Source organism: Budorcas taxicolor, chromosome 1 (assembly GCF_023091745.1).
Source record: "Budorcas taxicolor isolate Tak-1 chromosome 1, Takin1.1, whole genome shotgun sequence".
NCBI classification, from domain to species: Eukaryota; Metazoa; Chordata; class Mammalia; order Artiodactyla; family Bovidae; genus Budorcas; species Budorcas taxicolor.
The window spans coordinates 121,126,575-121,141,305 of NC_068910.1; the positions used below are offsets into that span (position 1 = coordinate 121,126,575).

Genomic DNA, 14,731 nt, shown 5'->3' on the forward strand with positions numbered 1-14,731 from the left:
CAGTCCCCCTCCCTTTCCTCTGCAGAACAGTTTAGGTCCTTCCAAGCTTCTGTCTCCAGATTTGCACACCCCCACCCGCTGCTTAGTACTGCTGCAAGTATGTCAAAAGCCATTAATACCAAAGATGAATATTTTATTTGTGCTTCACAAACAAAAGATACCACAGTTATCAGGACTGCTCTGCTTAGAGGATAGCATGAACTGAAAATGACTTCTTTTTTTTTTTTTATCACATGTTCATATTCAAAATAAAGAGTTTACTATGTGCATTAAAGACAACACACACTCTCTCTTTCTCCCTCTTTTTTTAAACATCTTGCCCATTTTGTAAGGAGTCTCTGATGAAAACCTACATCAACTGGCATCAAATTCGTAGAGATTATCCCAGCAATTCTTTCACATCCCTTGTTGCAAGGTCACTTCAGCCACTGCTCTGATACTATGCCCCTCAACATAGCTCTCCCAGGAAGCCCACAGTGGTGGTCAGGAGGCAGGAAGATGCCCGGGAGGAAGATGAGCTAGTGACAGCCTTCTCGAGAAGTGAGAGCCAAGTAGTGTTCCATCTGGAGTCTGGCTGTACCACTGCTCCCTGAAGGGCAAGAGAGGGGTCCCTCTATACTCTGTCACTGTTTGAGTCTGAGAGTGGACCCTGGCACTGAGGAAGTGAGCAATTTCCAAGTGGCTGTTCTTTGGAAACTTGACCTTGCTGATAAGCTCAATACAGAACTTGAGGTATATGTTCCTGGTCATTTGTAAAACTAAGCAGTGGTCTCTCCAAACCTTAGAAGAATATCTAGAGTTCTTGATCAAATGATCCTAAGTGAGAATGTTTTTTATTATCTTAGTCTTAGTACTTTGGAAAAAAATTTTTTTAATTTTTAAAAAGCACAGGTTCTTTAAAATGCAAACACTTTAAGTGAAATAGTGTATTTGAGCACCCAAAGCTCATTTTTTGCTCATTTTCTAAGAAACACTGTTGGAAAATTTCTTAGAGATTATATGAAGATAGAATCTTCTGGTCTCTATGTAAATCAAGGCATACAGTCCTCTTATTTTCTCAGAAAAATTTGGCCCTTTGAAATGAATGAAAACATCACCAGATTGTCTCCCAAAACTCTCCAAGATGGATGGACTGTATCAGGAAGAGGTGTTGTTCAGCTAGGCCTCTCATTTTCTGATCCCAGCTCCATATGAGATCTGTTCTCTTTTCTTTTCCTCTTTAGGAGATGGGAGAACATTGCTTTCTTTCTTTGGCTTGAACACTTATCTTTTCTCTCCTTATAAAGCCTGCTACTGCTCTCTTCTCTACTGTTTGCACTGGTCATCATTGGATCTAGCTGAGTTTTTATTCCCACCCAGACTCCTACTGGTTATCTGAATGACCTAGCTTCATTTAGATAGAGTGTAAGCAAGATATTTGGTCTTTCGTGTTTGGGCACCTTTAATATCCTCTTACTGTATTTTTTAGATGAGGAAGAGTCTTTGCAGCTAAGATCTTATTCATTTTCCTGGAATAATTTTTGGTATGTATTTTACATTAATTTAGAAAAATAAATTTGACATTCAGTACCATTTTATGCAGGATCAGGTCCACTGGGTAACTTTCAAGATGGCTGCACCTGTTTTCTTGCAAACTGGGCCTCAGTTGACAGGGTGTAAACTAATAATCAGTGAAAGAATGTGAAATTACAAATCATATGGCCTAAAGTTCAAACTGAGATGAAAATATACAAGCCCTAATTGGCCACTCTGACGATACTTAATGGAAAATGCATGTTGATTCACTCTATGTTTTTTAAAGACCAGGCTTGCAATAGGCCAAATCAATTTTATTTTGACAGACATATTAATAGTATGATGAAGTCCTGATAAAAATTGGGAGTTTTGGTGGCTGTTTTAAAAAATAAGCTCAGAATAGTAATTGTCTTAAAAAGAAAATTTGCAGAATGAAGATCATGTCTATTAGAAGCTCTTTATTGACATTAGTAAAAATACTTCTATGAAATAGTGGATTTCTCTCAACTCCTTTATATGTTTCCAAGTAAATGAAGCATTTTTTTTCTCTTGAATAAAAGTTTTTTTCTGGATTTTATTTCAGATGGGCCGTTTTAGTGTCAATATATACACAGAGACATGTACATAAACACTTCTTGACACTGAGAGACCTTAGTTCCAAACCTCTGTAGATATCCCTACTATGAGGTTTTGCTATCTAAATATTTGCCATAACAACTTATATAAGATGTATTATACCTGGAATTCACTACCTGAATGAAAAAAAAATCTCACAGTGAATTCACACATGTGAGCTAGCAAAACATTAAGTTGCAGGTGCATCCAGGCCAGGAGATGGAGAACGTGTCACATCCAGGGCCCAGCTGCTCTTTCAATAGGCTCAGCTGTGCATTAGTGCTCTCAACTTGCCACATTACCAAGTGGAAGTGTCTTCTAAGAAAGCCAAAAGCCTGTGAATAAAATCGGTGAACCCAAGAGGCCTGGAAAGCCTGTACATGCAAAGAAAAAAATGAAGTGATAAAACATGCTGAGAAGCAACTGCATGAAGGGGCCGTGGTCACATCCCTAAGGACCATGCACTAGTATCTTCAATAAGTAAGAAAATTCAGGAAAAAGCTTCGGAAGAAAACTTCAGAAAAACTGGTGTTTGGTGTTCTAAATGCTTTCTATTATAGAAAGATTCTTTATGGAAGGTTATGTAAGTGTTCACGTGTTTTTGTGATATTTATTAGAACTGATGAGCTTTCCAGGTGGCTGAGAGAATCCACCTGCAATGCAGGAAATGCGGTTTTGATCCATGGGTCAGGAAGACCCCCTGGAGAAGGAAATGGCTACCCACTCCGGTGTTCTTGCCTGGGACATCCCATGGACAGAGGAGCCTGATGGGCTGCAGTCCATGGGGTCGCAAAAGAATCTAACATGACTTACCGACTAAAACAAACAATTTGAACTGATAGGGTTTGTTTTTTTTTTTGATGGATTGGGAAAGCATTACTGGTTTTTCCGTTCCCAGTTTATATGGTTTATAGCTTTTCATTCTCCAAAGATCTGCTGTCCAACATGCTTTAAGCAATAGATTGAGTTTTTAATTTATTTGTTGCATTGGGTCCTAGCTGCGGCTCACAGCATCTTTTCATTGTGGCGCACAGGCGTAGTTGGCCTGTGGCATGTGGATTCCTAGTTCCCCAACCAGGGATTGTACCCATGTCCTCAGTATTACAAGGCAGAATCTTAACCACTGGGCCACCAGGGAAGTCCCTGGACTTGGTTTTTCTGTAGAAATGAGGATGTCTAGTTCTATGATATTAAAAATAAAAAGTTCAAGAGGAACCTTGAAACTTTCTCTCTTATATTTTCAAGTTGTGTAGTCACTGAATTTATTTATTCTTGTTATTGACATAGGCACAAACTAGAGATTGTTTATATAATTTTTAGTGCCAGTTTATACTTAACCTGTATAATACTGTGATTTGAATTTATTTCCTCTGGATATTAATTCTGGATGTAACCTAAAATAAATCCTTTAAACTGAAAACTTAATTTTTCTTAACTGCCACAGCAGATCCCTGAATATGAATATTTAATGAGATTTCACAACATTATTTTAAAACTAGAATTATTTGTTTCTCAGATCATGTCTTTCAAGTAGAAGATAACATAAATTCCTTAATAATGAAATAATAATAATGGTATGTTGGAACTCATTCTGTTGGCCAAGGATTCTTCTGAATGCTTCCTGATGTAATCACTTAGCATTCACCACAAACCACTGATGTTGGTACTGTTGTGCCCACTTGACAAGTGACAAACAAGGTCCAGCATTTCAGTGCCATAGCTAGTAAGCAGTGGAACCACTGTCATCAATCTAGGCAGCCTGGCACCAGACCCTAGGCTCGGTATCACTGGGGGAACTTTTCATGTAGCCTATCCAGAGCTATAGTGATTCATCAAGTGAGGTCTCAGGACTCACCGCTGGTCAATCTCTTCTTAAATCTGTATTTTGTACACTACAACTCTGGGTCCTTCAGGGCTGTGTAGGTGGAGAAATGACTTGGGAGATGCCTGGTGGGAATATTTAGAAGAAAGAGGGAATTGAGTTGATTCCTAACCCATTAGTGCTCTGGGGCAGGGGATGGGAAGAGGACCTTCCACTTCCAGATGACCATTTGAACGGTGCCCTGTGGGAAACAATCACTGGTGGCATTGACAGAAATGCCACTTAAGGATAAAAGAGGTTCAGGGTCGGAGATCCAGCCCAGACAAGTCAGCTGTCCATGTGACTACTGGGGAGTTCTGTCTGGAGAGCTGTTTCTCAGCCTGGTTTTCTTTATAGCCATGCTAACGAGAACTTTGGCCATTTCTATTCCTGCTCAGTGCCCCCACCCCCCAAACAATGACATTTTAATTCCACAGATACACTGCATGGTACATCTGTTTGGGTATTCTCTTTATGCTTTACCCATAAAAAGAAGGGTTTTTCATCCACCGCAAACCAATTTTTGCTTCCTTGGGGCAGTGTCACCCCCACTGGGAACATGTAGCCTAGAGGTACCAATACATTGAGTGATTTGAGTAAACACTGGGTGAGAGAGTGGCCTTCAGTAAACAGACCTGGAAGGGGCTCATGAGCTTCAAGGTTAAAGGTTCCCCCGAGGGCAGGGTAGTACCTAAGGTAGGTGAGAAGAAATTTTCTTAAATATATGAGATCATGTGTTCTTTGACCTGGGTCACCATCCCCACCTCCCCAGATGCCACCCAGAGGTATGTTAAAGAAGATTTTCTCTCTTCCTCATTGTTCAGTCGCCAAGTCATGTTGGACTTTTCGCAGCCCCATGGACTGCAGCACACCAGGCTTCCCTGTCTTTCACAATCTCCTGGAGTTTTCTCAGACTCATATCCATTGAGTCAGTGATGCCGGCCAGATCAGAGGATTTCATCCTCTTCCTCTTATTCTTCACTTAACTCTTGTTTCATCCTTCCCTCTGTGTTTTTAAGTGTAGTCACTACATAATCTAAAATGCCATTGTGCTGTTGATGGTATGTATCATTTCATGGTGGTGACTTGAATTGTTTGTTTTATTTAGAGACTGGCTTCCCAAGAAGCTTGCTTTACTCTCTTTTTAATTAAGTTCAGAAAAATGGCTACTATTCCAGTTTGTGAGAAATGGGTAATGAAAATGCTTTAACTAAAAACTGTTGTGTGTTCTCTTGTGATCTCCCAATTCCCAAATAACACCCCTTAGAAAGAGTCAAGCAGCAGTTGGTGTTCCAGATAAAGAGCAAACTGACTGTTCCCTGTCCTGACATAACAGCTCATTTTCTCCTACCTGGTCCCTAAGTCATTTGAGTCATGTCAACTCTTGAGACCATATGGGCTGTAGCCCGCCAGGCTCCTCCGTCCATGGGATTCTCCAGGCAAGAATACTGGAGTGGGTTGCCATGCCCTCCTCTAGGGGATCTTCCTGACCCAGGGATGAAACCTGTATCTCTTGTCTCCTGCATTGGTAGGTGGGTTCTTTATCAGTTCTTTATTTAGTTACCACCTAGAAACCCCAGTGCAGTGTAGGAGGAAATACCTAACATAGATAAATGTCCTGCTAACCTTTTCTCATTCAAATATCTTTTTCCTTGTGATTTTGCTGCTTCAGTAACTTCATTCTGAACTCAGTAACCCAGTACACATATAAAATGCCCTAATTAAACTTAAATATCCTCATATAATGACTTACTAGAAGGCATGATAAAGAAGTAAGGTGCCCCAGTATTTTTCTTTTCTTGCAAACAAGCTGTGATTTTTCAACTGGTCAAAGGGCTGGAGGCATTCCTAGAACAAAAAGGTTGGTGAAGAGAGCTGCTCCTCAGACATGGGAAAGGCAGTCCACCCGATTATCATCTGAAGATTTGAAAGTACTGGAAGACCAACCAGAGAAACTGATCCCAAGAAGTCAGAGAGCTTGTTGGCAAAGGATAATCTTACATTTATAAGCGGGGGTGCCAAGCCTGGGTAGACAGAATCACCAGGGGAGCTTTTCATATTTTTCCTTCTCAACTCCCACCCCAGAGAGGTTCTGACTTCATAGGTCTTGAGTGGGATCTTGGGCACTTGTGTTTCCTAAAATCTCCCCCAGGGAACTCTGATGTGCATTCAAGGTTGAGAATCACTACTTTAGATCACAGAGTGCTTTCACATACATTATTCAGGGTTTTGTATGCATAAAGAGAGGAAGTAGAAACATTTTAATGCCTCTTTATTGTATAAGGAAACTGGACAGGACAAGAGCAGTAACTGAAAATGAAAAGATTACAGAAAAATGTTTCCAAAAATTGGAGGAAAATGCCTTCACCTGTGTAGAGCTAAAATTAGGGATGATATCAATCCATGGAGTGTAGAACATTAAGGAAAGGCATGTTTGTTCTTATTTCCTGCCCTGTTGGAATATTCTTAGGATGACAAAAATTCCCTTCCCAGAGAAGTTTAAAGATAGTTATCCAGTATTTAATGACTATTATTTCTAAAACCTTATTTAGCCCACTCTATAAATGATACATATTAGAGAAGTAAAATGTTGGTTGTTAGACGAAAAATTTGTTAGAAAATATCATGTTACTATTTCCATGTGCATTTGGGGGCTGTGCATATGATTGATATGTATAGATAGACAACGTGTCTTCACAATGATCCTTGCAGCTTTCAGATGGTTATAATTAATAATTCTGCAGATAAAAGTGGCAAGTAACAACTTGGTTGTAGCCAGCCAAAGGACAATATAGAGCCTACTCTGGCTCTCAGCTTAGAGGAAATAGAAGTCAAGTCACAATGAGGAAGAAGAAAAGTAAGTTGTAATCAGAAAGTAGGATATTGTGTCTTGAGATTTTAAAAGTGGGCAATGACAGAGCTTAGGCGGTGACCCAGAGGGCAAGTGACAGCTCCTGTCAACAGGTAGAGGCTAAGCTGTTATCTCCACATCAGCCAACAAGGTGGAGAGGAACAGTGCTTCAGGTGCGGGAAAGAAAATCTTCCAGACCCTAGGTATTTAGGATAAGGAATTCAGTTGATCAACCCCTTTTCCCTCTAGTTTCCAAGTAACAGAGAGTGACTAATAATAACAGTAACAATAGTTCAACACTTAGTATATATCAGCATTGTTCCAGGCACTTTGCACGCATTCCAACATGCACAACAATTTTTGTGATAATCAATACGATCATGCCCATTTTACAGGTGAAGAAACTGAGGCATAGGGTAAGCAGCTTACCCGATATGAGTTTTAAACACTGGTGGACAGAATTAGGATGAGAGAATATTTTATGAAAGCTATCAGCAAAGTAAGTGCACAGAGTCAGAGGAAGGGGCCTGGTGAGATATGAGGCCGGAATAATACATTGGAACTTTGTTGAGGAGAGCCCTAAACACCAGTGACCAGTTTGAACCTGATCTGTGGGTAAGAGGGAAATGATGTAATCAGCACTATTATCTTGAGATGATCGACTTTTAAATTTGAACAAATTAGGCTGGACTCAAAGGACAAGTCAGGGCTCTGTTGATTCTGCTTATAAGATAGGTAGTGAGGGGGTGGCAGGTGAAGGTTAAAGAAAGAGACATGTTTGATGTCTTTTTTAGAAGTCAGATACTAAGATTAGGTAACTGGTTGGATGCAGGGGGTGAGGAAGAGGGAAGAATTTAATTAGAATCCAAAGTTTCAAGTCTGAGTAACCGAGTGAACTGTTGACAGATTTAGCAGAGGCATTCCGTGGGGATCGGAGGGGCCACATGAGTGGCTGGCTTTACGGAGTAAATGGAGAATCTGTCATTTGTTGTGCCTACATCTGCAGGCAGGTGTAGCCGGAAGACCACAGCAGAAGCTGGACACATAAATTTGGAACTTGAGAAGAGTCTGTGCTAGAAATGAAACTTTTGGTGTCATCTGCATAATGGTGCTGTGATTAGAAACTTGGGAAGTGGATGAAATCACTGAAGGTGGGAAAAGGAAGGAATAAAGACCCTTGGAAGCTTTAAACTGGGAGACAAGCAAGAGGGAAAAGAGCCAGCAAAGGAGGCCAAAGGAGAGCAGTCAAAGAAGGACAGGCACTCCTGAAGGTGTGCGTCACGCATCACAAGGGAATGGAAGTGAAAGTGAAAGTCACTCAGTCATGTCACCCCAGTACAGTCCGTGGCATTCTCCCGGCCAGAATACTGGAGTGGGTAGCCTTTCCCTTCTCCAGGGGATCTTCCCAACCCGGGGAGCAAACCCAGGTTTCCCGCATTCTCTACCAGCTGAGAGCCACCAGGGAAGCCCAATAATATAAACAAAAATGTAAGAAGGTTCCAGAAAAGAGCTGACTTAGCAGGCCCTCACAGAGGCCAGGAAGAAAAAAGCCATTTGGAGTTGTCGATTCCAAGGATATAAGGATGAAGAGTAGCAACACAAGGCTAGGAGGTCGCTTCCAACTGGAAGGAGAGAGTTGATCAGGGAGACAAAGGTCACAGCACTGGCCTGTTTCAAGAATTCGACAGCCAGGAAAAAAGAGGACAGTCACCTGAAGGGGTGAGACATGGAAAGTGATTTGTTTTGTTCTTAACATAAAGAAGACCACTTAAATCTATTGTAGTCAGAGATTAAAAAAAAAAAAAATGCCCTAGAGAGGATGAGTGAAGATGCACAGGTACTTTCAGGTGGTAGCAGCAAAAACCCTTCCTGTGGCAGAAATGGCAACAGAATGAAGTTCTAAACTATTTCCTAATCTTGTCATAAAACAAGCCAGGACTCATGGAGCCATGATCCTGCCAAGTCCACACAGCAGTTGTCTTCGAGAACAAGGCGATGAGGTGGGGGTGCCAGTGGTGGTGGGGGGGGGTCACTTCTCTGGGGGAAATGTGTGAATTTAATCCAGGGCAGAGGGAGAGAAACAGTCCTAAAGACAGTCTTCAAACATTTTGGGGGGGGCTGTGCTGGGTCTTTGATGCTGCTCAGGCTTTCTCTAGTTACAGTGAGCAGGGGCTGCTCTAGCTGTGGTGCCCGGGCTTCTCACTGCAGTGGCTTCTCTTGTTCTGGAGCGCAGGCTCAGGATGAGCAGGCTCAGTAGTTGCCCTGAGACATGTGGCATCTGCCTGAACTAGCTATGGAACCCGTATCCCCTGCACTGGCTGTTGGATTCTTAACTACTGGATCACCAGGGAAGCCCCAAGACAGTCTAAAGAGTAAAATGTCTTCTTTCAAGGAGTAGGAAGAAGAGGAAAATTTGATAATAAATCTAGGGTGGAAAATATTAAGATTTTCCTTTTGTAAGTACTCTTTGCTGGAGAAGGCAATGGCACCCCACTCCAGTAGTCTTGCCTGGAAAATCCCATGGACGGCCTGGTGGGCTGCAGTCCATGGGGTCGCGAACAGTCGGACACGACTGAGCGACTTCACTTTCACTTTTCACTTTCATACATTGGAGAAGGAAATGGCAACCCACTCCAGTGTTCTTGCCTGGAGAATCCCAGGGACGGGGGAGCCTGGTGGGCTGCCGTCTATGGAGTCGCACAGAGTCGGACACGACTGAAGTGACTTAGCAGCAACAGCAGGAGAGTTACTCTTTGCACACTGTAACCTTGTAAATATTCTGTGTGAAGTGTGGGGTATTTTTACCTGGTTTTTCAAAAAAGAGAGAGTTAAGTGCACTCAAGTGTCTGGATGTTATTGTTCTCACTCTACGTGAGTGAACTCAACAACCTCCTGGGAAAAAATTAGGTAGAAAGGCAAAAATATTGACAGTGGTTAATGGGTGAGTGTTGGCTTTGACTGCTAGAGACCTCGGAAGGACAAACGCTATCAAACAGTCAGTGAACAACCTGCTCCCTTGTCCTTTTCCTTCCTGTCCAGGGGATGGCAGTGGGCAATGCTAAGCAGCTAGAATAGAAAAGGGAGCAAAAAGGTTGCAGAGAGACTCCGAGTTTCCAGGAGACGTGCATGCCCTTCCTCTTCTGCAGGATGCGCTGGTGCCCAGTGTGTCCCCAGGTATTCAGAAATGGTCCCTGGGGCCCCACGGCTGTCACACTGCTGCATAGTCCTCAGACACGGAGAAAACCCCGGAGGTTGTTAGCACATCTCCCTCTGGGCATGAAACTGGGGTCAGAACCAGCCAGAGAATACCAGCAGGGATTTGCTCTTCTCCATGCTTGGATGATGGCTATTCCCTGATACCCGGGGAAGAATTAAGTACAATGCATAAGTCATACTATATTACACACTCAATCCCAAACAGCTGGGCTGCTGATAAAATCTAAAAAGAAGAGAGAACTGGCTGTCCTCCATCTATACATAATGTATTCATAATAAATCTCTCAGTGAAGAGGTATAAAGAGCTCCTATTTCTGCTGCAGCCCAGGGAAGCAGAGCATTCGGCAAGTATCCAGTGAGTCTCATTAGCAGAGACAACCAGTGTGGGAACTCCGGAGGGACTCGCTCCACATTTCTGTTAGTAACAGCCATTTTTTACCTGAAACATGCTAGTAATTTTCTTGCTCACAAAATTCACTTTGCCTGAGGACTGATAACTATGCTTTTTCTTAATAGTTACTGAATACGCTTCATGTTCTAGAGACTACATAACAATAAAGCATTGCTTGTCACATTTTTTTTGTTGTTGTTTTTTGGCTTTATTTCTAAAAAGATAAAACAGTTAAAAAAAAATCCCAGAATGATTTATTTTCAAGGAAATGGAAATAATAAAACATAAAACAGTAGAGTTGTATAAAATCCTATGTTATGTATGAAATACCTACTCTAAAACTTACTGAAAAGTATAACTGATGACAGTCAAGAGTATTCTATATGAATATAAGAATTTTGATTCTGGTGTGAGTTGTAGTGATTAAGGACAAGATTGGCAGAACACAACACTTTCCTCTTAGATTTTGCCTACAAAGTGCAGCACCCTGTGAGGAGACCGCTGGGGTGAGAGCCACTCACCAAGCCAACCAAATAATAATGGTTGACACCAGATAGAAACTGATGACAAAATGGAAGATATTTGTTAAAGGTAATTTTTACTTAAATTATTACTGAAATATTTTCTCACTGTGGTTAGAAAAGTGTCTCTCACGGTCATTTAGACTTTATAACAGTAAGATCATCTCAGTGTCTAGGAGGATCCTTACCCTCTTTAAGGAATAGAAATACAACATGCATTTGATCATTTAGTAGCAATTTTGGCTTATTAACAGATGATGATTTCAGAAAGAGGGGCATATAACTAACCAAGGCTCTTCAGAATGTTTATATGATCTATTAAGAAATCATTGCCACTGACTCATTTTTCCAATAGAAAAATAGTATATACAAAATTGTAAGAAGGCAGTTTAAAAAAAACATTCTGCCTTTCTTAGAAGTTAAATGCCTGTCCCAGCATTACTGAGATAGACACAGAGTTGTCTTGTCTTTTCTTTCAGTGCCTGCTTGAATAAAGCAGCTGTGCCACCATTAAACATTCTTCTATGAGGTACGCTTAAGCAACCTTTGGTTTGTCTCTATTAGGAATATTCTTCGGAAGACATCTTTATTTTTCCAAACATTAGTTTAATTCTTCAGAATAGATTTCCTATTGAAAATGAGTTTTCTGAAATGAAATTACTAGATTAAATGGTGTGAATATTTTAAAGCTCTTCTCAAACATTTTTCTAAGTAGCTTTCCAAAAGGGTATTTATTAATTTACCTTATTGAGACACATGTACCCCAATGTTCATCACAGCACTGTTTATAATAGCCAGGACATGGAAGCAACCTCGATGTCCATCAGCAGATGAATGGATAAGAAAGCTGTGGTACATATACACAATGGAGTATTACTCAGCCATTAAAAAGAATACATTTGAATCAGTTCTAATGAGGTGGATGAAACTGGAGCCTATTATACAGAGTGAAGCCAGAAAGAAAAACACCAATACAGTACACTAACGCATATATATGGAATTTAGAAAGATGGTAACAATAACCCTGTATGCGAGACAGCAAAAGAGACACATATGTATGGAACAGTCTCTTGGACTCTGTGGGAGAGGGCGAGGGTGGGATGATTTGGGAGAATGGCATTGAAACATGTATAATATTATATAAAAAATGAATCGCCAGTCTAGGTTGGATGCAGGATACAGGATGCTTGGGGCTGGTGCACTGGGATGACCCAGAAGGATGGTATGGGGAGGGAGGTGGGAGGGGGGTTCAGGATTGGGTTATTTAAATAAAGTTTTTTTAAAAAAATTACCTTATACTAGCAATGTATGAAATATCACTTTACTCCTGGCTGAGAAGTGAAAAGTGAAAGTCGCTCAGTCGTGTCCGACTCTTTGCTACCCGGTGGACTCTATACAGTCCATGGAATTCTCCAGGCCAGAATACTGGAGTGGGTAGCCTTTCCCTTCTCCAGGGGATCTTCCCAACCGAGGAATCAAACCATGATCTCCCACATTGCAGGCAGATTCTTTACCAACTGAGCTATGAACAAGCTGCTAATAAGACTACATTACCTTTATTTGTGTTTATTTCATCCCTTGCAAGCTTGAAAATTTTTGCCACTATTTGTTCACAGTATTCTGTGTGTGTACTTGGTTTTTAATTCTTGTCTTTTTGGATTATCTGTCCCAGCTCAGTCTCAACTGCTCACCTCCCTTTGGTTGCTTTGTGCAGGCTCCCATGATTCATTCAGCTACTGGGTAGATGAAAAGTCCCCAGTGGGGCCTGACCAAACCCCAGCAATCAAACGCCTCGCCAGGATCTCGTTCGTGAAGAAGGTCATGAAGAAATGGTCTGTGACTCAGAACCTGACATTCCGAGAACAGCTGGATGCTGGGATCCGTTACTTTGACCTGCGTGTGTCTTCCAAGCCAGGGGACGCCGACCAGGAAATCTACTTCATTCACGGGCTTTTTGGCATCCGGGTCTGGGATGGACTGATGGAGATCGACTCATTCCTCACACAGCACCCCCAAGAGATTGTCTTCCTGGATTTCAACCACTTCTACGCCATGGATGAGGCCCATCACAAACGCCTGATTCTCCGGATCCAGGAGGCCTTTGGAAGCAAGCTGTGCTCAGCCTGCAGTGTGGAGAGCATGACGCTGCGGAATCTGTGGGAGAAGAAGTGCCAGGTAGGAGGGAACAGAGAGAAACTTCCAAGGGCAAGAACGGAACTCATCCTGCTTTTTCTGGGTCACCAACTCTAAGACATCTCATTCCAGGGCCCTTAGGGTAGAAGGCGTAGAGTGTTTGTCATAATAAAAATCTGGTTCCTGGGCTCTCAGATGGCTCCAAGGGCTCCCCTGGGTACCACTGAACCGGGATTGATACCTGCCAAATATTTACTACTTGTTTGGCAATGTTTGAGCATCTAAGTTGACTTTGAATGACCTGGCCAGAACCAGCCCAAGGCAGAGTTGTGAAATAGGACCAGTTGGCCATTGCCATTTTTCTATCTCCCATCCAGTCTGTTCTCCTCGTTCCCCTTAGGGATAATCTGTCCCATTGTGCCTTCAACTCAATGTCAGATCATCCATGACAAATGTTAATTGATAGGTAGAAGTGTTAGCTGACAAAGGCACAGGAAGTGATTCATCTCAGAGGTGTTAACATTTTTAAAGGCGTTTGGGTCAGTGGGGGAGACAGAGTTAAGGAAGGAAAAACCCATGAAGGGATCAAGGCTGGAAGAGCACCCCCAAGTTGAGAAGAGCCCCAAACTTAGATCCATGATGCAGAAACTCAGGAAAAGGAGTGTGAGCCTCAGATAAATTCTTTTCTGGTCCCAGAGGATGGTGATGGTGGGAGAGGAGAGCTTTAGAAATGGTCAGGCTCCAATATAGACTCTTTAAAAAGGAAGAAAAAAAAAAAAAGACCTTTCATTCACAGTTGCTCCCTTACTCATAGATGCATTAACCAAAACATCTTCAAGAGACAGTTATTTTTGAACCGAGAGAAGAGCTTTTAATTAAAAATCAATTTAAGATCACTCATGTGCAAATATATGTTGAACACAAGCATGTGCCAAGCTCCAGACTAAAGCACTTGGGTTAAATCAGTAAATAAAACAAAGATCCTTGCCCTGAGGGAGATTTCATTCAGGTGGAGGGAGATAGATCATAGGTAATAAATATGATAAATACAGTATATGAAATGTTAGAAAGTCATGGGAGCAATGGAAAAAGAAAGGCAAGCAGTGTAAGGGGAACCAGGGTTCTGTGGGTTGGAGGGTCACTCACAATTTTAAATAGTTTGATCAGAGTAGCCCTTGTTGAAAAGATGGCATTTGAGGGAGTTAATCTATTGGGAAAGAGCTTTCCCAGCAGAGGAACCAACCAGAGCAGAGCCCCAAAGCAGCAAGGCGCCCGGCATTGTTGAGGAAAAGCAGGAGCTATGGGGCTGGAGAGCAGAGCAGCAGAGGAAGGCAGAGAGATGGTAGGGGGTCGTAGGAACCTTATAAGGACTTGGCTTTTAATCTGAGTGAGAAAGGTTCTGGGAGGGTTCCAAGCCCAGGGTGCTATGACCTGACTTAGGTTTCGATGGCATCCCTCTGGTTACTAACAAGAGACTTGGAGTAGAGACAGAAGGAAAGTGTGGAAACCAGCGAGGAGAATCTCAGTGGAAAGTGGTCAGATTTTGAACCTAGGAGAAGTTAGAGCTAATAGGGCTTCCTCGTTGTTGGGACCATGTGGATTCAAGGATGACTCCCAGACTTGGCCTG

At 42.0% G+C, this 14,731-nt stretch overlaps 1 protein-coding gene across 1 annotated transcript in view; it reads left to right on the forward strand.

Annotated features, from left to right (window-relative positions):
* PLCXD2 (phosphatidylinositol specific phospholipase C X domain containing 2) overlaps positions 1-14,731 on the forward strand; it is a 53,414-nt gene that overhangs the window by 24,578 nt on the left and 14,105 nt on the right. The window contains exon 2 of the mRNA XM_052643314.1: positions 12,685-13,145. Within this exon, the coding sequence (XP_052499274.1) occupies positions 12,685-13,145 (461 nt within the window). The remainder of the gene's footprint in view (positions 1-12,684; positions 13,146-14,731) is intronic.